The sequence below is a fragment of the Galendromus occidentalis genome, unplaced genomic scaffold, assembly GCF_000255335.2.
Source record: "Galendromus occidentalis unplaced genomic scaffold, Mocc_1.1 scf7180000077147, whole genome shotgun sequence".
NCBI classification, from domain to species: Eukaryota; Metazoa; Arthropoda; class Arachnida; order Mesostigmata; family Phytoseiidae; genus Galendromus; species Galendromus occidentalis.
Genome location: NW_003805135.1, coordinates 103,700 through 129,111, shown reverse-complemented (window position 1 = coordinate 129,111; position 25,412 = coordinate 103,700). Strand labels below are relative to the sequence as shown.

The 25,412-nt window shown below is 52.7% G+C and overlaps 1 protein-coding gene across 1 annotated transcript; it reads right to left on the bottom strand.

Moving 5' to 3' along the window:
- Positions 1 to 317: 317 nt before the first annotated feature.
- On the bottom strand, positions 318 to 8,658 carry LOC100899498 (tyramine receptor 1-like). The gene is made up of 4 exons (XM_003741297.1): positions 8,518 to 8,658; positions 1,707 to 2,029; positions 1,104 to 1,407; positions 318 to 827 (listed from the first exon to the last, which is right to left on the bottom strand). Exons 1-4 carry the CDS (start codon positions 8,656 to 8,658, stop codon positions 318 to 320), a joined length of 1,278 nt encoding a protein of 425 aa, XP_003741345.1.
- Between the last annotated feature and the right edge of the window lie 16,754 nt (positions 8,659 to 25,412).

Below are 25,412 nucleotides of genomic sequence, written 5' to 3'. Positions count from 1 at the left end.
ATACGTCAAGAGACCCATTATTACAGCCATCTATTACAGATCAAGTCCCTGGAATGATGGTCCTATAAGACCATGAGGCCTTGGAATGCATTGATAAGCTCCGCCTATACCACACTCTCCCGTTCTTGCATCGTTTTTTTTTTCAATTCACAGTCGAAATTCCGTTCCGCTAGGCGTACCCTGTAACTGAGAGAATCCAGTCTCACATTATCATAAAAATTCATCTCTCGAATCTCATAGCCTATCCAACGATCTCGATGAGCTTTTGTAAATGAGGAAGCAATGCTCCGTATTGAGAACTCCTTGTCTGGGTGCGCTCAAGAGAATGGGGCGGTAAAATTGTCCCAACAGATTTTGAGGGTCAATATGTTCTTGAACGCTTTGCGGTACTCCTGGTTGTAGTACGTATAAATGAAAGGGTTGAGCGCCGAGTTGAAGTAGCCAAGCCACACGAAGAAGTTCATCCACATGTCGGGAATAGAGCAGATCGTACAAAACGGCAGAGTGACGTACATTAGAAAGAATGGAAGCCAGCACACAACGAACACACCGACGACGATTCCGAGCGTGCGAGCCGCCCGCCGTTCTTTTGCTAAACATATTCGTTGACGCTCGTCAAAATTCGCTTTGACGTTCAAAGCCGCCCCGCACCGACTGAGCGGTTGGGGGTCCGGAACGTCGATTGCAGCCACGTTGCCTCCGCGAGATCCAGTAGAACAGGACGGTCCAGCACCTGAGTCTGAGTCACCTCCTGCAGACGGTCCTCCTGCTGCTTCCTCACCGTTCGGTTGGGCAGCTGCTCCAGGCTGAAGAGATGGGAGCGGAATCTGAAGTGGAAGAGGATCGTTTTCGGAAACAACATCTCCTCAGGAGAATACTGAAATCCGCACACAGGCTGTTTTTTCTAATTTTGGGCGGAAATGAGCTCCGAATCGCCGGATACTCGGTCAAATGAACCGTTTCTTTTTCAAAAAGAGCTCTATGAATGAAATCTCGCATCGAACTCAGAGAGAGCACAGCTACTCTGCTGGAGAACTTCGAGTCAATTCGTTGCTCATCGCTCTGCTCGGAGGGGAAAATCAAGCATCGACAACGAGACTCACCCTGGCCGCCGCTTCAGCCCTCTGTCTAAGCCGTTTCCTCTGCGAGAGGAAGATCTTCACGTACATGATACACATGAGAGCTAGCGGAGAATAGAATGAACTGAGAGCCGAGAATAGAACGTAGTATTTCTCTGATGATAATTCACATTTGCCCGGGAAGTCTTTTTCGTGCCAGTCGTTCCAGCCAACAAGAGGCGGGACCGACACGGCCAGTGATATTAGCCACACAATGGCTATGTGTCTGAGAACTCGGCCCATCGTTCTCTTGTGCACGTATTCGAGCGGATCGTTTATTGCACAATGCCTGGAAAGAGGAAAAGTTGAATTGAGTTCCGATAGCGCAACGCGTGTCTGATCCTCCCGACACGACCGGGGAGGCAAATTTCATCATCGGGATCGAATCATCGAGTTGGGCTTGGAGCTCCTCCGAGAGAAAACTCGACAGAAAACATTGCTCCTGCTAGCGCCTTTGAGCTGAGGCGCCGCTAGGTCATCTGATGAGCTGATGTCATGCTCAATTTCGGAACTTTCATCACCACCACAGCTCGGAGAGGGAACGCAATTTTCCTGAGGGGAAACTAATTGAATCTTTGGGAAACTTACCGGTCTATAGCGATTGCACACAGGTTCAGTATAGAAGAAGTGCAACACAGCACGTCGAATGTCAGCCACAATTTGCAGGGAAGAATCCCAAACACCCAGTTTTTCCCGTCTAGGTGATAAATCACATTGAAAGGCGTCACAAAAAGACCGACCGTCACATCCGAGGAGGCCAGCGATACCACAAATAGGTTTTGCACTTGTCGCAAGGGCTTGTGGGTGAATATGGAGAGTATCACCAGGAGATTTCCCACCACTATTATTAGGATGATGAGAATTTTGATGAACGCTATCAGCCCGATTGATATTTCTGTGTCGAAGACGCCCTGCAAACGCAGAAGAAAACCCTTCACTGAGAAACTCGGCTTAACTTTAGGCGATTTTTGATTCCGATCACGGATTTTCTTCCCTCGGATGCGTCTCGTCCGATGCCGGGACAATCATCGTCCGGTGCCTAAATAATTTTCCCTCCCTCGATTTTCAGGTCAGGGCGAGGCACCCGTACAGACGGCAGATTTTCATTCCGTACGCCCCCATGCGCAGCGCCGAATTTAATATCTCTTCGACTCTTGTGATCGAAACAGGTTCAATAAGAGCCATCGTCGGCTTCCAACTTTCTTCCGCGGCGCATGCAAAACCTTCTCGCGCTCGGTGTGACACGAATCGGTCCGATTTGCCTGCGTGGGACTTCTGTCGCATAAAGCCGAGCTGATCACAGGGAACTCCGTTCCAGAGCAGACGACATGCCTCCGTTGGCGCAGAGAGTTTTCGCTTCGGAGGAGGCCAGGGAAAGATTCACATCGATAGTGGACCGCTCCCAGGAGCGCGGGGAGGCGCTGGGAGCAAGAGCAAGCACCCAACACCGACCGAAAGTCCGCGATCCGCGATCAGACTCGTGATCCTGAGACATGTGAGCATTCGCAGCCAGCATGAGACAGGGAACAACAGCTTCCGTAGAAGGAACAGGCATTATCGAGGGGAAATATGAAAACGCAAGAGATTCTGAAACCTCCCCCAGTCGGCTTCCCGAGCATCATAGGGTGCAGAGATTGGGCCAGGCCGGATTCGGGACCCATGACACGAGGTGGAAGAAGTAAAGTACAATCCGTCCCGAATGTTCGCTCAGGCATTCTTCCTCCTTCTTCAAAACCTCATTCCGATCGTTCCCGCGAATCCCAGGCGCTCATCTGAAATCTGAGAGGATATCGCTTGCACCGATCGGATCACCAGCATCGTCGCCGCAAGTCGAAATTCATTGGGAACGTTTTTCGGCTTGACTCTTAGCTCGACGGGAACGGAACACTGGGATCGACGTCGATCTCGATCATCCCGCGCCCTCGGGAAGACTGCATAAGTCTGATCGAACAGAGTAGTCTGAGATTATTCCTTTGATTCGAGCGAAGTAGGCGAAAATCTCGCGCGCTCGTTTCAAAGAAAACTGTGCAGCGATTCCTCAGGTTGGCGGAGATTCTTTCCCGCGCATCGAATATGCTCATCCGGACGAGAACGGACGAGAGGGGTTCGTGGGAGAAGCGTGAACGAGACTGCCTGTCAATGGAATCGCTGCTCGGAAAGGGTATGTCTCCTCGAAAGCTCAGGGGAAGACGTCTGTAGCAGCGCCACGATTTCCTTACGAAAATCCCGGAAGGAAATCGATGTCTGTACGCGGCGATTCGACCGTCACCTTGACGGCGGCGGTGCCGATGGTGGCGTCGACGGCTCGGGAATCGATGCGACGAGGAAGGAGCAAATGCCGACGAGTGCAGTTCATCGAGGAGAGGAATAACGAGAAACGTTAGCGGAATTGTTGAATTCCCATTCACTTGTCACTTCGAATGAATGCTTCGACCTTCTTGAAGGGGCTCACGGTGCGTTTCCGCTCCCACCGGGACTCGAGACCTTCAAGATAAAAATTGCACAGGGCGCCTGCCGGCAAACTCTATTCTCCTTCCTTGCGAGACGACTTCTGTTTGAGGCTCACGTGCTCGCCGGACGTTTCTTGGAGAACAAATATAATTTCCCCCAGATGATTCCCTCCGGAATCTATCCCGATTGCAGTCGCATCAGATCATGCCGCTTCCGCAATTACATGTACAGAGTCGCTTAGTTTGCCCAAACGCATTTTCCGTCGGCCATGCTCTCCGGCGCTCGCTACTCCTCCGTCGGCTGATCGTTTCCGTCGCCGCGCGATGTGTCGAAACGGAGTGGGGCACCTATAGCTCTTTTTTCCCCAATGCGTTTCCACATTGGGCTCGACCTCGCTGTCAGCCGGGCAGTGATCGACCGACGCATTTCAATGTCCTCTTCCCGGCCGCGAACCCACCGTCCCGACTCAACGAACACTGCTCGGAACCGAACTAACGCTTCAAAGACGGCGCTCATGACGGTGGGCACCGCTGACTTGTGATCGCCCGGTGGGTCGTCGATCGGTCACTCGCCGCAGGTGAACCCCGACTGACGGCCCTGGCTTGGCCCCTAGGAACTGATATAATGGTTGAAGCGGCCCTTAACGAAAGAGTCGGGATCAAGCTGGTCAGAGGCGGCGTCATCATCCCCGCAGGAGGACGCTCTCCCTTCGTACACGCGAGGCATTGGATAATCATGATAAGCCGATCAGAGTTTCGCTCCCAGAGAAAATTTGAAAACGCGCAGTGGCTTCTACTAGCGGGATTTTCCGCAAAGACCCGTCATCAGCACCCGCTTAGAGGTAATTGGTAATCTGGAAACTGGCGGAGCTCAGAATGTGAGGAAATCTCCACGAGCCCCATGATCTGGGGCAGAGCATGAAATTCTGGCGGAGCAGCGTCTGTTGGATGCAGCTCCCTATTTTCACTCTTTCCCTCGCTGAGCTCGGAGAAGCTCTTGTGCGAACAGCTGTCATGGGAAATTGTCTTCTCTCAATGAGCATTGCGCGAGGTCGATCTCGAGGGTGAATCTCGAGCGTCGGGGAAATTCAGCGATCGCGCGGAGTTTTTCCCGCTACCTCGCCCCGAGTCGTGTTGCTCACCGCAGCCATTTCTTTGGACCAGAATAGGGTCCGGCCCACGGTAGGTAATGAATCCCGGATTCAAGTCTGACAATGAATCGCAGTGGAACATTTCTCATTCGGCAACCGGTCGGCTCCGCAATGGGGCTGCTCCCGCAGTCCGAAGGTCCCGTCGCCATTGTGACCATCTCCTCTTCAGCCGGCCAGACAGCTACCCATTTTTTTTGGGATTATTTTAGACGCGTCAGTTCCGACGAGTGACGTCACCAGCCCATGGACTACTATGAACAACGACTAACGCTCGGAACTAAGCCATAAGTCGATCGTTATGACTTGACTGATCTAAATATTTATGAAATCGATTGGGTATCTTCATGAACCGGTCTCGAGGCTTTGTATCCGCGCTCGCTACATGGAAATTATCAGTCTCGCCTTCGTAGGGTGTTTCCTCTTCATCCCTTAGGACCATAGTCATTTGGTTCCTTGATCAGTAGGATGGAAAGCGTCGATTCGATCGGATCGATGAGACAGCGAGACTTGCTTGTGCCAACAAACAAGAGTTCCACCTGTACGAATAGATTATTGGCTCTCGTCGCGAAACGCACTCAAGCTAATATAATCGACTGCTGAGCTAAGCGGAACTGCCACCTCAGATTCGCAATTTGACGTGTCGAATCGAGCAGGTGATTTTGACATCGCTCCCCCGCGTGAAGCCTCTACCGGCTGAGTCAGTTTCCCCCACCGGTTTCGTGGACCATGGAATTAATTCCATATGTCTCCTCGGCGTCGGCTCAAATCGTTCGCCTTGTTCCGGAATATGTTCGCAGGTGATAGACGAGATGCGGAACGCTTCGAGCTGAATTCTCTTCCAAGCTGTCCATCTCACGGGCTCCCCCCGCACAGAACTCTGTCCTCATTCGGAAGGAAAGAAGAACGAAGATAGTTCTCATTCGTGAAGACTTCCTCTCCGAATTAGGGCGGAGAGGCTCGCTGATCAAGACGTAATCGATGAGAACTACTTCGTGCCATGAGTGCGGAATGCTTCGGATCGCCTACAAAGATCCGCACAGTCCCGTTACGAATTCTGTGTCACCCATCCTGACGGAGTTCGCATCCCCGTTACGAATCAGTTCCGGGACTAATCCCCGGAGGTCGTGCTCGTTACCCCCGCATTCGACTCTCCGTCCGACCCCCCTTGGCCTCTCCCCGGGAAGCTTCCCAGCTGCCATCTCGGAGATTCTGGATTCCTAGCAAGAGCTCTCGACGTTTCCTCATGCATGTGCCGTACTGGCGCGAAGTCTGACGACTCCTCGATATTAGTTCATCTCCCGAGGCGAATGAGCAGTCGAGATTGTTGCTCAGCTGCGCCCTGCATAAGACTCCGGAAGAGAGATCCGCCCCGTTATCGCCGACAGGGTTGAGCATGGGGGGCAGCATATTGCATCCAGGCTGGCTCACGAGCCCACAAGGGAACAAACGATGCTCACCTGACTCGGTTTCAGGCAACATGGAAAAATTACCCACGGGAGGTTCCACCGAGGAGCGAAAAAGTTTGATAGCGATTCCGAGGTCGGTAACGGTCACTCCTCGGGTTTCCTCGAGGCCGGGCCCACCGTGAGCTGAGCATCAAGTGATCTTAGATCATATCGGAGAATCATCCGGAATGCCCAGGGGGAATGACGTTTTCTGATTCCGTTCACAGGAACTAGTTCGGTGCTGAGAGACTCACGTGTAAGAAAAGTTTCATTTCCTCCGGGAGTTTCACAATTTCGAGCGATAAAGCAGCTCCTTTCGGAATCCCCGCATCAAAACCTGGAGAAGGAATAAAACTCTGATCGCACGTATCTGCCCTGAAATTGGGCCGATTCCGGCGAACGAAATTGAAAATATCCGACCCTCCCTCAGCTCCGAACGAGAAAAAAAGAGCTGGAATCGCTCATGATTGGCTGAGAGACGAACTCCCAAAGTTCAACGGATTCGACCGTTCCCGAGGCTAGAGTCTCTCAGGAACATATCCTTTCTCCAGGCCACAGCACGATCTGAAGGTGAGTCTGTTATGTTCTTCAATACCGAGTAGCAACACCAAGAAAATTCAAGCTCCCGTCGCGACACAAAATCTACGATCCCAAAATTATTGAAGTAGGAGCTTAGCGGGGCATATGTTCACTCCTCCGAAGAACGGCTCGCTGGAATGGACCATCTCTTTCCGCGTCAGCATGCCTCGGATTGGTGGGAAACGCCCAAATCGTGTGCCTTTCCCAATGAGGAGTCGTGAGATCATTTTCGTAGAATTGAGCACAGCACTTTCTTCCAATACAGGGAAGCTCGACGCGAGAAGAGGTCTGGCACACGTTCACCTGAACGATTTGCAGAGCGCTCCTCATGATACTATCTGAACTGAGCAGGCGGCGGGTTTGAGGACTCGAAAACGCACCGAGCCCCGCGGGGACGCCACTTAGATATATATGGGACGATCTCCAAAAAGTTCCGAGAGTTCCATAAATCAACGAAATTTACGGCTATGTTGAGCTCAGCCATCAAATTGGATCCCTCCGACCACTTTAAGCAGACCTCTAGATCTCAGTAGAACGATTCCGGAAACAAGGGACATGACTGCTTAGCATGAGGATTGATCCATTCGCTCCGGGGAGTTCTCGGAGAAAACCTCAATCATCAAAATATTCCCGTTAACGAGCTCCTTCCCCGCACCACCCTCTCCTGATTGAGAGTGCGTCAATCCGCCGTCGACAATATAATTGAGTCAAGCAAATCTCCACGGAGAGAGGAGAGAAAATCTGATTTCGAATCTCAGCGTCGTGGCGATTAGGCAGATTCAGGATCTCGCGGCACGAGACTCGGCTGTGGCTGTGAAATCGACGCCGATTCTTCGCAAGGATCCGGTGCGACAGAAATAAACTCGGCTGCCCTCACAATGGTCTACGGCTCCGACTTAGCGGAGCAAAACATTCTGACAAGTTGGTCACGACTCATGATAGTCTCGAGCGCCGTAAGGAGGTCAGTGAGAGGGGCAAACCGTCAGCGTGCCTTCGAAGGAGAGGAAAGAAGCATCAGCATCAGAGCGAGGAGAAAGAAAAATGAGCTGCTGGCTCATGGTCCTTATTCGGCGAATCCCATCTGGCGTTTCAATGATCTTTCGATGCGTGCAGACCCTTTCAGTGCGTTGACGTGCGCGGACCTGAGCAGATTGCTCGTTCGAGATCCGAGGCCGAGAATTCTGCCTCTGACATTTCCGACCCTCGTGTTCTGGAGTACCCTTCGCGAGTGAGAACGGGAAGGGAAACAGAAAAAACGCTCACAGCGCCCTCTGCACATCCCTCGGTCAAAGTCACAGAACAGGTGGCTGTCGAGGGGTTCAGTGGCAATACAACAATCACGAAAACTCCGGTTCGGAATAGAGCGGGCGAGCGGTGTTCACCGATACAGCCCCTTGGCATTCCGGGCATGGCTGATTGTGAGCTCGTTCCGGGGAACTTCTTTGAGAGCATCGTCGTCACAGCAGGCTCGTGAGAGAATGTCGCCCGTTCGATTTTCGCGATGAGCTCCGTCCGAAAATCCGGGAACAGAACTTCTGGGAGCATAGATATCCGGCGTGGAGGAACGTGCATGCTCCCCCATTCCGAGGGAGTTGAGTCCCGGAAGTCTCCGATACGAGCTCTCGCGAGAGCACGCGAGCATCGAGATCGCTCGAAATCACTTTATTCCTGGTGGCTCGGCGGCGGTCTGTCTGGACGGCATCGGAATTGATGGTTTCCTTCGACCACTCCAATAGATGATCCCCCGGTGACCATATCCGCGGTCGACACTCACCCAGAAGTCTGTCCAATTACTCTGATCCTCTTCCAGATAGTCGAAAGGAACAATCTTCCGATCACTAAACAAAGCGGTTGTCACAACATCACTCACAGTCGTTGGTAAAATTATTGGACTGAGACCCGACTCGTTAAGCATGGCGGCAAAAATCTTCGCAGAGCTACGCTCCGGGCCTGGAAGCACCACCATGCTTATCGGAGCCGGTCTCGAGCGTCACAGCTCCCGTGCACCAGCCCACGACAGTGTGACAGGCGGACGATTTTCTAATCGGTCAAGTGAACCGTACTTCGAGCGCTCACTAAACACTCTTTGGATAAACACGGCCGGCTGGCCAACCTGGAAGACTTCGCGCCCCTGAATGAGAGGAAAGGACCACACCGAGATGGAAGCGGTCCAGTCGATCACGGGGAGAACACGCACCAATGAGAGGAAGGGAAACCTCCATCCAAGCCATCCGGCCTCCGCCATTCAGACAGCGCAGAGAGTGCTGGAGAGACTGCAGCACGGCTTCTTCGTGGCTCGACGCCGGAGTTCGAAATTGGAGGTCTTGAGTGGCGACAATACTTTGGAGTCACATCGGATTCGAGTCGAACCCGCTGACAGCTGATCGGTGACGATGGTCTCTCTAAAAGCCGGGGAGACTTCTTCTTTTCGTTCGTGGGAATCGGAAGGAGAAGCTGTTGATCGGAGCCACTCGAAAGCTCCGCAAGTGGTTGTCGGAAGTTTTCGTTGACGGTCGTTCAGCGAGATCCACTTGTCGAGAATTGATCAGAGCTGGACCGGTCGTCGTACAAGCTCTGCTCATTTCCTCCTAGGAAGAATTCACCATCGACAGGTGGAGACCACGAAATGAATGATGGTGAAAACTCCATTTTCATGCAGCTGAATTCTCTTCCAGATGCCGGATTCCGCTGGACCTCTGCCCTGATTGGGTCAAGCATCACGATTCCAAACATCGCGATTCTTCTTACGACCCTGTCGAGCCTCGGAGAGCCGGGAAAACCCCTGACGGCGCCTAATGAAACTAATGAAACTGCAAAAGGAACTCGGAGTTGATTTTCCTTTCGCGTTGAGCGACTTGCAAAGGGGCGACCCTATAGTTCGACTTGGAGGGCTTAGGTCGAGCTGTTTGGACTGATCTCCCTGAGTGAAAAGATCGCGGGATGATCGTCGTCGGAATCTAAGTGGGAGGCGCCGGAACACGGACGGGGTTTGCAGCGGGCATCTGAAAATCAAGTTCCGACTTCGATCTGGTTCTCTCAGCCACCACTCCGGAAAAAAACAAATACGGAGAAATATGTAGATCGAATTTGCTTCTCATTCCATGCCGCGTCTGGGAGGTTTTCCTGGAGCAGCCTCGAGCTGTGATCTGTGTCTTTCTAGCTGGGATATATTCAGCGGGGAGCTGCTACGTATTCCAACATTCGCCTCAATCAAGAGTCAGGGGAACAAAGTCAGGATAATCCGCGCATGCATGTATTCCCACTCATGCGATGCTCGTAGCTCCGAGCCGTCGCATCAGCTTACTTTGGAAGTTGTCGCAAAGCAGAAACTGGAGAAACCGACACCAAAGCCGAAACTTAATGTTCGGCCAATTCCCAACTGTCTCGGAATCGGCTTTTCGGCACGGCCCAGTTTATATATCAACCGGTGGCTCGCCGGAAATTGAAGGATCATGGAGATGGCTCGGCCGGGCCTTCCGCGCCATTAGCTACTGTCAACAGTCTGTATTTCCGTCATTTCCCTCGAATTCAATTAGGGAGATCTTGTCTCCCCGAAGAAACACGGAGCACCATTGCTGTCACAGCATCAAGAGGATGGGAATGATTCCGAACGAATGCAAGGCTGAAGATTGCGGACATTCACAATTGAATCTTCCCAGACGGGGGGGGGGAGATTTAGGTTCTGACTCGACTTCGTGGCTGTTCCTCAACCGCAAGAGCCGCAGGAGTGAAGACGAGGAGACAGTGGCCGTAGACGACTCTGACGAGAAACGACCGATTCAAAATCGCAACTTCCCGCAGAGTCTACCCACTTCTGATCCGTTCGATTACCAGGTCGCCCAGGATTCCCGGTAGCGCCTAATGACTCCTTGACACCCTGGCTCGGCTACTTTTTCTTCCCGAGTGCGAAGGGGGGTGATGTCCTCCTGGAAAATTTGGATCCTCCCTCACGGAGGAGTATGCACGACACGAAGGAACTCGATTGAAGATAATCAGGACGCACCTTCGAAGCGCAACAGCATACGAATAATGGGAGGAAATTCGAGAGCTTTTCTCCGCTGTAGGCGGGCCGATAGCAAACCTCCGCTTCTGAGCTGGATGGAACGCCACCTCAATAGGACCACACTCGGCCGTGCGTAGGGGCGTATAGTCGATATAGCGATGGAGTTCTCATCAAAGTGAGAGGAGGAACGTCTGAACTAAAGAGGAACATGTTCGAACCGTCGCCGTTTCCCCAAGGTCAGCGTCTGAAGCTGACCGTGACACTCTTGTGAGAGCCCATGAGAAGGTGCCGGATTGGACGCGGCTCCGGGTTCACGATCAGGGCTCGCTCGAGTAGGGGGTCGTGGAGAATCCAATACTCAATGCGGGTCTGTCCGAGCGCAATCACGGGGAATTCGGAACTGTTGTCGGAGCCAGGGTGGGGACCCTGCTGATTTTCAGCGCGCGTTCTTCCCCCGTCGAGTCCCAGGGCTTGATTGCCGCTTTTGCGAGAATCGATCGACGAACTGATTAGGCACGAAAACTCGGAGTGCAGTGAGAGCCTTCCGTGGCCCATCGATCTTGCATTCGGGTTCCCAGGACAGGGCTGCGGGGATTATAGTGGAACCGATTAGCGAATATGGCCAATAATGATAATGATAACAATAACGACTGATAAGCCGGGCCCATGCGACGGCTTTTTTGGAAGTGCCCGGAAAGCCAAACGCGAGGTCGTCACTGCCGGAAATCGTAATGTCAGCTTTTAGCAGGGACTGTTCCAGAATTCTCGATGGGTTGACTATTCCAAAGCCGCTCAATGGTCACCTCCGGGCAAATCCGGGAGTGCACGGTTCTCGCTCGCAACGGGCGTTTACGAATGCGACTCTTAGACTAATGCAGGATTGGAGGTGGGGGACCTTGAACGGAGAAAATCGAAGCCATGAGAGAGCCCAACGCGGGCCGGAGCTCTCATTAAGAAACTTAACGAAGAGTCCCGTGTAATCGATCCTAGAGGGGAGGTCGTGACGGTAATAAGGAATTTCCGTGGACTTCCCGGCTGGAGCTATCTTGGACTCAGTTCCGCTGGAAATAGGACCCCATTCACAACCTATCCCCTCAAATGAGCAGGGTCTACAACTTCGAACTCGATCATTCCGAAGAAGCAGTCATCGCCAATCGAAACTTCTTTGACTATCGGACTGGGGGCTGAGCGTTCTCTGTGTGCCGTCCTTCGCAGCACGGGGAAGAGGAGAATCGTAGAGCAGTCCTCGGCGGGAAATTTTTCCATTCGGAATTCTCATCATCGAGCCCTGGGCCCATGGACGCTTCTTGAATAATAATTATTTTAAGGCGTGAATTCTGATAATTGAGGTTGTTTACCGCGGATATATCGACCCGTCGGAATGCCTGGCCTCTTTGCATCTCTGGCGTTTTCCGAGAGGAGCAATCGTAAACGTCCAGGACGTTCGGAACTCCTGATCCTGATTCCGGGAACGGCTCTTTTTTTGCCACTCAATGTGTTGGATCAGGATCGGCGCTCACGCTCCAGCAGCAGGCCATTTTGCGAGACACGGCCGTGACTTCTGACCGCTGCTCGATTCGCAGCACCATGCGTCAGGCTCCCGCCGGCACCGTTCTCCTGGTGCGATTTCTTGAAGGGATCATGTGTGAAGGTCAGTGAGTGGCGAAGTCTGACGGGAGCTGACAGACATGCCGTTTGCCTGTCATGGAGTTAGGCTACGGGAGGGACCGCTTGAAAACTTCGGATGACATCTCGGCATGCTCGAAGACTTCCCTCGGAGTCGAATCCTTGGTCTCTTCGAGTCGGCAGACGTTCTGGTGTACACTCCTCCTAATTCCTAGACAGCTCGAAGGCAGAAAGTCTCTCTACTACGAGCGGTAAGACCTTGGTCAGAGTCAGGTAATAATCCTCAAGGTCGTCTCGAACCAATGCAGGAGGACTTCTTCAGCTCCAGGAGCATGATATTTCTCCTCCCTCGCTCCCGGAGCAGGAGCTTTGTATGGCTGTTGCAACGATGCGTCTCTCGATGCACTGCGGCTGCTCGACTTCGGAAACTCGGGACCGGGACCGCGTCCTGGTCAGATTCCCCGTCAGATGAGCGAAACAGGAAATCATTCTCAGCTCTCGCATAAACAAATACAAGGGGTGGCGCAATGTGAGGGTTTATCTCATACCAACTGAATCCAGAAGCCATCTGGGACTCCCTGGACTAGCCGCCAGTCTACATACAAGTCCGAAAACTTCCGGGAGCTGATGTGTATGTGTCTGCACAGAGAAACGATATTATCCGGACACCAAAGCCAGGGGTCAGGGCAGTCTCCGGGTTTTAAGACTCCTCTGATATTCAGACGAATGTTCTCCGGGAGACAATCTAATTGAGGCGCTCAGGTGCACAAGGAAGTCAGCCAGGTGGCTTCCGAATTGTACGCCCAGTCTGGTTGCGAAACGAAAACTCCCCAGGAATTGGGCATGCCGAGAAATACCTCCACGGCCAGATATGTGAAGGATTGCAGCACTCTCGCATCCTCGGGCTTTTAAATCTCGGCAACTGAGAACAGCTCTGACCTCGCGCGCGTGAGCGACGATCGGAGCATTTCTCCACGACGAGTCAAACTTTGAGTGCCTCGGAATAAGTTGCTCCTCGGGTTCAGTAAGGCTGTCAACACACTCGGTAGAGTGCGCTTTCAGATGAAGGAGGTCGACGACGGGAGATGTTCAATCGACGTCAGATCAAAGAACTTGTTTGGATTGTAGAAACTCGCATCGAAAGTTTTCGGCGCGGAAATCGTGAGGATTCGAGTTTCTACCATCATTCGAAGGAAGCCACAATCATCGTCTGCTGCAGGGTATGCGCTGATCCCTCAATATGCGAGGGTCTCGCCAATTCCTGAAGCTCGGAGCGAAGCGAATACCAGAATGAGCACAGAGAGGGAACGTAGGAGGCTTTCAACGAGCATTCCTGCATCGGAATGCTCCACGATCACTATGATGTCCATCACGCGGTCGCTGGGAGTACTTCCGTTTATTTTCCTCCTCACAGATCTCCCAGCAGAATTTTCATCCTTCGCTGTCACTCAGAAGGCCGGCACGCGAGCGTATTTTTCACAACCTAGAAAGCGTGCTACGGAAACGGAGTCCGTTTGCTGGATGAGATCCCTCTCAGGTGGGTGAGTGATACGCGCTGAGAGGAGTGATGACCGCGAGAAAAAAAACGCGAAACCAGTACCAAAGGGAGACAACTCGATAGCGAATTCGGATGTGAAGCTCATAATCCTATCCTCGAGCCCTGCTTGTGTGCTATAGCGCTGTAGTTGCGTCGGAATGTTCAAACGGAGAGCTCCGCTCCCTACGGTGTGGTACGGCATCACTATTTCTGACGAGTCGAAGATAAACATCATCATCATCATTACAAACTACGAACAAGCGCATCAAAGTCTCAAAAACTCCTGGGAGGAGGGGGAGGAGGAGCTTCTTTGCTTGGTTTCGGAATCAGCACACAATCAAAAGCGAAACCACTTACTTCTTGCTATTTCTCGTGGACTTCCTCGCCTGGTCCCTTCTTTCTCTTCTTTTTTTCTGAGAACGCTGCGGCTTCCGGAAACTTTTTGTCCCGGAGACTTTCCCAAAATTAGGATTTGCTAGCGGGAAAGCGAGCCGCAAGCGAGTCTTAAGTTGCGTTTTCTCTTTGTGTTCTTTCCGCTGGCGTGTACAAGTACAGAGGCTGCTTTTCCAAAAGTCGTTTGTATCGCCTGCAACCTATGCCAATTGAGAGTCGGTATCGAGTCAGTGAGAGAAGGCACGGTTTGAGGAGAGGACAAAAACCGGGACTAACACGGCGGATCGCTTTCTGGGCCCAGGAGCCGAGCGTCGAAAGAAGGGCGGCAAAGCAGAGGGTGAGCGGGAGGACTCGGATGGATGACATCGGATTGGAAAAAGGAGGAATAGCAAACGCTGAGCTTAAGCGAGCCAAGGCCGGTCGCGGAGCTGTGCTGATGTGCGGTGAGAATGGTCTCAGTCTTCTCTCAGGGCTCTCCCTCCTCGTCGCGAATCAAAAGTCAGCCATGACGAGCAGCAAAACACTCCAGCCAGCCAGCCGGTCGATTGCCAAGCGAGGGGGTCGGCGAGGGGGGATGGCGGCACCAGCAGCGGAGAATTGTTCGACAGGTCCAAAAATATGATAAGTTGAACTTTTGCGTTCTATTGGCTTCACAAGGGTCAGAAGGGTCAGTGGCCATCGGGGTCTGGATTCGCCACAGCGCACGCTTGCGGTCAGGCTTCATTTCGGAAGACGACTGACACTTACTTTTCTCAGTGAGCTCAAACAGATCTCCCTCGTTCCTCCGAGGAGGCCCCGTTGATATCTGCTCTGCTCTTGAGAGGCGGGGGTTATCTTGTTCCCAAGAGAAGTACGAACCCATAACGAATGAACTCCATCATGCTGTGCCTTGTCGAGTTCGATTTCGGTTTTTCGATTCGATCGAGAGAGAATCGAAAAAAGCCTTCAGTTCTGGAATCCTCCGGTTCCCGGGCCGTCCACACGGCACAATCCTCCGTTGCCCAAACGGAAAATTCTAATCTTCTCGATCAGACGCAGTTTTTCTCTCGCTCGATGCGATGGTGAGGCTTCGTAGCAGAAGTCGTTAAAAAATAACTCCAGTGAAGTGACTGGCCGTAGCTGCCGGAGGCGCCCTTGACAATCGCCAAGGCTGTCGGTGCTGAAGCAGCAGGAGAAGCCGCGCTCACAGGAAACCGTATCAAAATAAGGAACACGTTTTTCCCTTCATCCTCGGAGATATGCTCAGCCCTTGGCAACGCGCGACACACACTCGCTCATACCAGGTCTCAGTAGCGAGTACACTGACTAACAGGCTTCGGTTCTCTTACTTCGTCACTCTCATGCTCGGACACTGCGTTTTTGGAAATTCGCACTGGCCCTGAATGGACACGGGGACTGGCGGTATTAAATCTACTCTCAACATTTTAATTAGGTCTGCAGGTGTAGTGGATCCCCGGCAGCAGCCTAAGTCGCATCTGTTCTCCCATATCTGGACTCTCTTCTGCCAAGAGGGAAAAACGTCACTCCGTCCCGACGAGTCGGCGTTATCAGCACGGGAGATTCCACGCACTCCATGACTTCGGCGCTTCTTGCGGCGGCGGCGTCCAGCCCGGAACTTCTCCCAATGATTCCGTCCCGGCTTGAGATGTGTGGAAGTCTGCGGTAGGGAATAATTCCTCGGGAACACGGGTGTTCTCACTTTCCCCTAGCGTCCGTGGTTTATGAATGCCGGGTCATACAGGAATTCGGGGTTCCCAGACATATTCACGGCGAATGCCGACTTAGAAATTCTCCGCAGACAACCTTAGACTGGGAAATCTTCCCCGTCGGATCGATCGTTCCGGATGCTATGGATGGGGATTTCGCTCAGCGCGTTGTTTCTCCGCATGGCTCGCCACGGACCGACATCCAACATCCGGCCCAGCACGGAGAAGTCTCACGGGACCAATACCCTCCAGGCCACGAAAGCGGTATGACGACTAGAACGTCCGTAATACGTCTTAGCACAATGCAGCTCTCCGTGCTCCTCCTCCCGCATCGCCCATCGGCCCGAACTCGGGAAATTATTGTTCGGTGAGCTGAAAACCTGGGAGCTAGCTGATGGGGACTTGGCGGCCAGAAGCTCATCCGCCCAGATTGACAGAGAGAGGGAAATATTCGAATGCTTTGCACCGGATCATCTCAGAATTTTCCCAGTCATGACGAGGATCCACGAGAAGCATACGGGAGCATTTCCTGTCGCAATAACCGAGAAACAACGGATCGCGTAGTCGCTTCATCACAGAGCTTACGAGACCTCGGGGACTCCTGCGGAGCAGAATCACTTTTCCCTTCCTCTCGGTCCGTTCGTCCGTCTGTCTCTCAGTCGAACGAACGTTCGACGACAAACAAACCAAACGACCGTCGCTCCCCGTTGCAAGGGAGTCCGTATTATAGCTCGGCAATTACCGAGAGGTCAGATCCAGGGTTGCTCGGTCAGGAAGACCTCCAATAGTTCATTCCAGGCTGTCCTGTGCAGCCAGCGGCGAGATTCGTCGTCGGCCAGAGAAGGCCTATCAATAGAGAGAACTCCGTTGTCTCCGGCCGACGTTCACTATTTTCCAGCGGTGTTCGCTTCCTTATGCATTCTCTGGGTCCGCTGAAGGCTTCGAGCGGACGAGCTGGCGAAGTGCGAACGCTTCCCGCGTGGGACGTGCCAAGTATGAGAACGACCTAATGGACACAGATGTCTGGATTGGAATTTTCTCTCCGCTGCTGCGGTCGTAAATTCCGACGAATACCAGGCTCGACGCCCACCATGGTCATTGGTGTTTTATATCAAGCTTCGAAGTCGACAACGGATGATTTCTTGTGAGAGAAGCTCCAGAGTATCTTCCCGAGAATAGGGTCGAGAACTCCTCCGGCATAGTGTGCCACACGCCTTGGCTGAGGATTTTCTCAAGGTCCGATACTGCCGGAGAGCCAGACAGAAGCCTGTGACGAAGCTCGGATTCGTCGAGGACACTCTGCTCGAAGCATCGGTGAAATGCTATACCTACTTACGGAGCGAGGCAAGGCCGATGGCCGGACCAGCTAATGACAAAGCTGGACCTCAATGACCTGCCGGAACGGTTGTGGTGAAAGGATTCGGGGATTACGGGAAAGCTTGCTCTCGACGTAGGTACCAAGGCTCTCCGGCGTTCGTAGCCGTCATCTTCCCAGCTCTCCCACGTATCTCGATCCCCTCGTTCTCGGCGAAGCCCCATCGATTAGAAACATACGGGAAGAGCAATACGAGGGCGCGATCAGGAAGTTTGCCGGACACGCTCAGCGACGCCTGACGCCGATCGATCGGATTTTTGCTGCTGGAAGGGGAGCGTATAATTGAAAACGGGCACGGAAAATCGAAAGCAGCAATTCCTGAGCGGTGGCTCCAGCCGAGCTACAATAGAAATTATTTGAAGGAGTCAGCCACGGGACATCGTTACTGATTGAACCGCATTCCTGCGTCGGGCGAGAGACACCGTTCATCCGGAGCGCTCGGCAACCCGGCGCAGCGTAATGAAGGGGCTCACAAGATTTGAGTAACCCGGATTCAGAACAGGGGAAGCCCAGCTAGCTGAGTTTGGCATCATCGATCCTGCGGGGTAATTGTCAAAAGCCCCAACAAGGATGCCCTCATACCGTTCTTGTAGAGAAGCCCGTCTCTCGGAATACCGACTTCGTTCGTCCCCTGAAGCAACAAACTCCGAGTAGGACGGTCGTCCAGTGATTTTGTGTACCTTGACCCTCTCCGAGCGCACAGACTCGAAATACCTAATTGATGATCCGCAGCAGGGATCTGCAGTCCCGGAGGCGACCGCCTCGTCTGTCAGCATGACACTCGGGCTTACATGCACCTCCGAATTTAGCGTTCAGCTCTCCAAACCAAGTTTCCCAGCTTCAGATATCGGACTCGACTTCCAGATAATTTCTACAAGGACGCGGTGATGCTCATTGGATATGAATGATTCGTGGCAAAGGTAGCCGTGAGGATATGTTCCTCGCGTCGAAAATCGAGCCCCTCCACAGATCAGCTGCGCGTTCCGTCGCAACTTGTTGCTACGTCGCGTCGTCGGCGGCACCGCGCGGCGCTGTCTCGAAAGAGCCTGAAATTAGAAAACGTCGGATATGCAGGAGCGCATCGTTCGGTGTTTAAGGTCATTCGGACTAAATCTAGTCAAGCGAGAGCTCGTCTTACTCAGGTTTCCTTCCCCAACGTGGAATGGATTCGCACACTTCTATTGAAAAAGCGCTCCTACAATGTACTGCGACTTGGGTACTCGGCTCATTTAAACATGACTAGCTGTTGCTCTGAGATGGGGGATTCTGAAAATTGCAGAGTGTTCAGGAGCTCCTCGATAAGGATGGCACACATGGATGACTGGCTGCGTGTTCCGACCAGCGGAACGCTTCACCTATTCCTCCGGGATATCCATGCCTAATTACTAAGTACCATTTGATCACATAATCGACAGGCCGCTCTCGCCTGTCTGAGGTTTGGACAATGGAGGTCCGAAGAACTCAGACACCTCCATCGAACGATATTCAGACGATGTTCGGCGTCATTCGAGAAAACGAGCGGAACACGTATCGAGGAGTTCGCGCTCTGCGATTCTCAAAAATTTTCTCCCAATCGGACGAGCGCAGCGTTGGAGCGTACTTCCCCAATGTTGAATTCTGCCTGTGACCCGCACCCTAAACAACAATCTACTAAGCAAATTTCCCAATCTGCTATTATTCTTGGGTCATTGGCTCCCCTTCTCCGGGCAGCGATATTCTTCCGTGGGTGAGAGCGGAATGTTCCCGGAGGATGGACCGTCTGTCGAGGTTTCTCGAGTTTCTCATCAGAAATCCTGCACCGCAATCGAAATAAGTCAAGTACATCATCAGGCGAGCATCCTGTGTCACGGCATGCTTGTCAAAGCTCGATACATCAGCTCGTCTCTGGCGATCTGATCGCTTCATCGCTTGCGGATTGTTTTCTTACCCTTTCCCGATATCAGCCCATTCGATTCGATTTCCTCGCGAGCTCCGATTCCACAGAGAGTCTGTAAACCGAGAATGCGGGCAGATGTCCTCTATTGCCTCGGTAAGTCCCGGAGGCTGAGAAAATGATTGTCTGAGCCCGTGAGTGAATCAGGGAACCGGGAAGCAGATTTCATGCTTCCAAGCAATCCCCCGATTATTTCAACGCATTAGCCCAACTGCGAGTTTCGGCAACCCTCTCTCTCGGGAAGACCTTCCGAAGCGGAATTGGAGTCGATCGGATTGAGGATCCGAAATTAAGCTCGGTAGTAATTCAGAATGTCCTTGATGGAAATCTTCCGCTTCATTCGGAGAAGATCAGTTCTTTCGCCAACGGAGTCGTGAAACTTCTACCATGCCGCGTCGCGCAGACAGCTGGACATCCATGATTGACGCAAGTAACTCATACGGAGCGTCAATTGTGTTGCCGAGAGGTCGACTACCGTCCTCTACTCTCATCCCACTCATTCAGGCGAGGCACAGCTGCATTCGCGCCGGCTAAACGCCACCGAACGCAACAACCGCGTTATTTCGACCGCGTCGCCTTTTTCGGACTCCTTCGCGGCTCACAGCTCTGTTTCCAAGCTATCTTCCCGGAGCCCGAATCCGCAGGACGTGAAGCGATTGGTGCCGGAGCACAGCCGTCATCTTTCTCTGCTAGCGATCAGGCATGTGTCCGACATCGAAACCAGGGCTGATTGGAAATGAGGGTCGGAGACTGCATAGATATACCTAGACTCTTTAACGTTGTTTTCGAAAGGGGGTGGTCGAATCCAACAGTCGGGTCAATGGGTAATCGATCAAATGGGTGCGCATCGTCTCTATCAGATGACGCGTAAAATCACGCGATATGAGCCGCTTCGACATCCGCCCTGCGGACTTATCGGATCAGGTCTGAGAGAGCATTCTCGGAGGCCCAGAGACCAGGATTTCATCGAGGATGCGCCGATTTCCGGACGTTCTGGCGTTTCTTCCCTCCTACGAACTGAATAGACGCGAATCGGCTAGGGGACGATCCGCAAGGTCTTCGGCGAGGTCTGCTGACCATCCGGCCGATGCAGAAAACGCGCTCACTCTTGAGTCTCGAAGGCGCGGTCAGATGATTCAAGTCGGAAACAAAGGGGATCATAAACCATAGGATTTGAGCCTGGACAAAGAGGATCCATTACCGGGATGGAAACTTCGAATCAGGGAAAGTTCCTCTACACTTCTTGCCGTACGCCACGATATTGTCTGTTCTATAAAAATTTCGAAGCTCATCTTCACCGAATCTCTTATGGACTGACACTGACAAAATTGACTTGCTTGAAAACTGTCATCGATCGCCCTCCGCTCCTTGTGGCGTAGGTCACAAGGGGTTCGTCTCCAGTTAGATGTTTGAAATGGAGGAATGGGCGACCGACCTTGCGACCCCTCAACCATGTACCTAATCGAATAATACGGATCGATCAATTCGCGCGGAATGCGTCAATCAACCCTGAGAACCGAATGACCCTTCGAGGCAGGACCTCCCCTTCATCGCACACCGCTCTTTTGATTTGACGGAATATCACATTATATTTCATCGGCGGAGAGACTCCTTTCACGGTTCAGTGTAATGCTCGTCGAACACCGTGTCGCCGCCAACGTCGCACGCTCGACTGAAAAATGTCCCCGACTCGGAGGCAGCTGACATGTGTAATCCTGTAAAGCTCCTGTTCGAAAAGCAACGCAGATCATCTTGTTCATGCTCCTGAGCCTTTCGACAGTATCGGCTGTTGTTGACTTCTATCCGAAGGCTCATGAACATCGCGATCATCGACACAGGCGACTGATCTTTTCAGGAAATTGAGGAATCCGACGTCGCAAGAGTGTTATCAGGATCAGGAACCTGATTCGCTGGATGGGATCCGGAAGTCGGTCACAGAAGCCAAGAATCACAGAGAGGTCATCCAATAATAATTCAGCATCGAGGAGGAAAGAGAAGACCAAGAAGTAGACGGTCTTCCTTTCCGAGTGTTATCCCGAGCTTCGTCGAGATCCACGGCCGACTCCCAGTATCGACAGATCTTGATCCACGCATCAGACCAGGAGAGCTCCTCCTTTCATTATCGCATGAGCGATGAATACGCTAAAACTCACAATCAGTATTTCAGGGCAAAACATTGGACCCGTTCAGAGACAAAATATATGTTCGAGCCGGGGAGGTTATCGAGACTTCGGATGCGCGGTGATCATATTATCCAGTAGCGGTATCGGCGTTGATGAATTGCGTGTAGAGCACCACGATCAGTAGAAAGTGCCGGGCAGGCCTCTTTTTAGACCCAGAATGAGCTCGCCTCATGCTCAAGGACTGCCCGCTCAGCTAAACTCCTCGCGGTGCGGGATCGAGCACGGATCATTCGGGGGCAGGATGCTTGTTAACATCGGAGGAGCTACAGCGCCCGCGGACGAGAGCAACAAGGCTTGTCGAGGAATGTTTTATGTTCCTCAATCAGGCTTTATAGTTATGAGATGAGAAACCTTCCCCCGGCACCTCGGGCAGATCCGAGTGGAGTCTTTGCTCTCCTTTCCGCTCGAATTGCTCGCTCCGGCGGAGCGAGAATGAGCTAACACGAATAGTTGAGCGTGGTTCCCTTGTATGCTAATTAATGTCAACCTTCTAGCACCCAAGCCGGCGGGGGAACCATATTTACGATACAGTTTTCTCGGATATCTGGAATCCACGGGATTTCTGTATTCTCGTCGGAGGCATAGGGGAGGGAGCTGCAACATCGTTCCCTGGACGTTCCTGGCTGAGGTTGGACTATGCTTGCGAAATTAGTGGTGGATTCGCTCTGGAACACCTGGCGGCCGAGCCAGCGATCCACAGCTAGGGGTATAATTCCAGTTCTGCGTTCGGTCGGAGCGGTGATGCATCAAGGCTCTCTGTCGGAATGACGTAACCACCATCCGCCCGAGCGGGACAGTGGGACCGTCGACCAACACGCCAAGATCTCCTTCGTCGTTGGGTCTGCTTTATCATACACGGAAATTTCAATCAACCGAAACTGAAAAGATTGGCACCGTGACTGCTGTCAATTCATGCGGTCGAGTCTCCGAGCGGCATCCCATCTATCAAGTCACCGGAGGGGGAGGGGGTGAGCGTGGGGGTCATTGCGGGTCGAACCCCCACCCCCGGGGAAAAGTCATCATGGGATCGTCCGCGTAGAATCGATGCTCTGGAAGCGAATTGAAATTTATTCGCGGAATATACTCGAGCCCCAGGTCTATTTCCTGAGTCTCGGAAGACTGATCGGCTCCTGCGCTGTTTCAGAGGATACGTTTCGTCGCAGTAGAGAGGAGGAATCGGGTTCCGCTCGGAGCAGATTTGTCTCCGGAAGTGAATGCCACAGAATCGGAAATTTTCTTTTCAGAAGATTCGCGTCGCAGTCGTTTCCGACATTGAAAGCTAACGTCGATCTATATTATTTCGGAAAGTTTCCCGGCTACGTCGAGAGTTTTCCCTGGATAGGTACACCTCATACGTCTAAATAGATTCCGAGATTCGCGCACGCGCTAGCCCATTCATCGAACATTTATTTCCGTTTCGAACTCCCGGAGTACGCTGCTGTGCTCTTTTACGGAAGCGAAGTTGAACGTCGACCCACATCAATAAAACGCATCGTGAAATATCCGGCGTATTCTAATGGATCCCCACTAGCGAGCATTCCAATCGCCGAATCTCCTTTCTGACCCGAGAATAAAAATTTTAATGGCGGCGGAAAGCTCGCTTCGATTCGGTTGCGGTCCTCCGCGATAAAATGCGGTAGGGGCTGTTTTTGGACACCGGACCACCCGTCAATCTCGTCGAGGCGGACGTCTAACGGCTGACTAAGCGTGACACCTGTCGCTCCCGTCGAGTATTACCTCTGCGGTTTCGTGTGCCCCCGGTGCCAATCCGACGTACAGATTCACAGATGTCGAGGGAAGCTTTAAATGAGATACTGGACACCGGGCGATCAAGTGGACGTTCATCACGTCCCCTGAAATGCCTTTCCCTTGATTCCTTTTCCCTGACAAGACGGGCATCCAATTAGCTGTCGCGTTGATAGATGGTCCGGCGAGTCGATCCATTGATTGATCGACGCTCTCCCCGATTCTCATTTATTCCTCTGATGTTGGAAAAGTGATTACTCGACCGAATCGTTTCCTCGACGGAGAAAATGATCGCCACCATGTCGTACCCGATGATCGTCGAGATTCTGTCGCAACTTCTCAGTTTAAGCTCAAGAATTAGACTGGCTCCGTCGAGTGTTCGAGACGGCGAGGAGCGATTCCGAGGGTCGACGATATTGGGAGCGGGCGTCGCAACGCTCGTGTCAGAAACACTCTTTGCATATAACCGAACATAAGTTATGCCACGACAAAATGCGGGCATGCAAAGCCATTCAGCCCCGAGGCGGATATCGAGGAAAACCCTCAGTCTCCACTTTAGAAGCAGCTTCGACCGATCCCGGGAACGGAGCAACGTCTTACGGCGATAGGCGTCCCAAACAAAAACAATGATCGACTTCTGAACAATGACCAGCCATTCGCATGAGCGCCAGGATCGGAGCCGAGATTTTTGGCGCCGCCGCTGGAAACTTGCTGTGGTCGGAGCGCGGGACGCGCGAATCCTTCTACAGTCTCGTCGAAGCTTTTGGAAAGACTGAAAGATACGGGGCAACTGCTCCCGCCTCGGAACAGAGTTCCTTCAAGCAGTTTGAATCGGTAAGAGCTGCGACACCTGAATCCTATGCACTCGGGAGAAGGCCTATGGCAAGAGCTGAGCCCCGCCAGACCCCGGATTCTCAAAAGATCTGGAGAGAGATTCCACGGCTGCATCTCGCTCCCATTCCGTGAGCCTCAGCTGGGACTACCTCACATAGCGGAGCTTACCTTGTATCCATCGCTGCCATCGAATTTGTGGCCGATGTGACTACGTGACTAGACGCCCATTGGAAATTCCAAGGATCAAATGCAGAGCTCCGCTCGAGCGAATCATTAGGATTGAAATGTCCTCCTTCGAACGATGCTGGAGCAGCGGCGTATCTGGCCGAGCTCTGGCCCGGGGCGAGCCGGTAGAGGTCTGCCCCTTGCTGAGAAACTGCGAGATATCGGACCCGATATCGCCCATACACGCACGCCCCCGCAGGAAATCCTTTCGGGAAACATTTCCCTCATCTGAATGCGATGGACCGAATCCGCACCTCTCTAGAACCAGCTATCGGACAACTTTGCCTGCTTGCCTCGCACTCTCCCCAGGTCCGCCAGTTTGCTTGTTCCCGCAAGAGTGTGAATACCTCTTCAGCGAGGCGTGAATCTGCGGAAGTTCAAACATCGCGGCCGGAGCATCCGAGCTGCCACGACAGTCGCTGGGGAGGTCGTGCCTCTTGTCGTCCACAGAGAATCGGCTCGATACGATGTCGAGCTTCGACTGTATCTGGGCGTGTCCTCCGCCGATTGAGATCTCCTTAAAACCAGAAGCATCGACTGAAGAGCCTATGATGAGCTCTCGTCGGGAATGAAACTGCGAGGCGTGTCGGGGTAATGTTTCGGCCTCTCTTCACAAAAAATGGACAACGACCAGTGTGGTCCCCACCCCGAAGCATGGACAGTTCCACCATCGAAGACTTTCATGTAGCGCCCATCCGTACACGCGGATCGATACATGATACCTGCGTTGGAACGAAATCTTCTGAGGGAGTGAGGGTATTCGTTTTTATCAAAAGCGAGACCATTCGAGAATGCGCAAATGCCCAGTGAGCCGGACCCAAGGGAATTCGCAAATGCTCTACCAAGGAAAGATGGAGATGCGTGAGACATGCGGCAGCTCCTCAAAAGCTGGCTCGACCGAGCGGAGCACACCGGGTCGGGCTCCAGATCGACGGAGGGACGAGATCGGGATCAATACGATTGGAATAAAACAATTCCCCTATCGAAGGACTTGAACTGTGGAAAGGACGCCGTGCCACTCGAGCTAGGACGACCGCGGTGGAGAGCAATCTCGGTCCCGGACGCTGATTTGCTTGTGGATTCGAATCTCTGTACCATCCCACGAGAG

Bases quoted from the DNA above. Each gene is read 5' to 3' on its own strand.
- LOC100899498 (XM_003741297.1), bottom strand. From the start codon at position 8,658: ATGCTTAACGAGTCGGGTCTCAGTCCAATAATTTTACCAACGACTGTG. The intron at 1,408-1,706 runs GTAAGTTTCCCA...TCCTCTTTCCAG, and splicing joins TGTGCAATCGCTATAGACCG to GCATTGTGCAATAAACGATC. The intron at 828-1,103 runs GTGAGTCTCGTT...CTTCCACTTCAG, and splicing joins GGGCTGAAGCGGCGGCCAGG to ATTCCGCTCCCATCTCTTCA.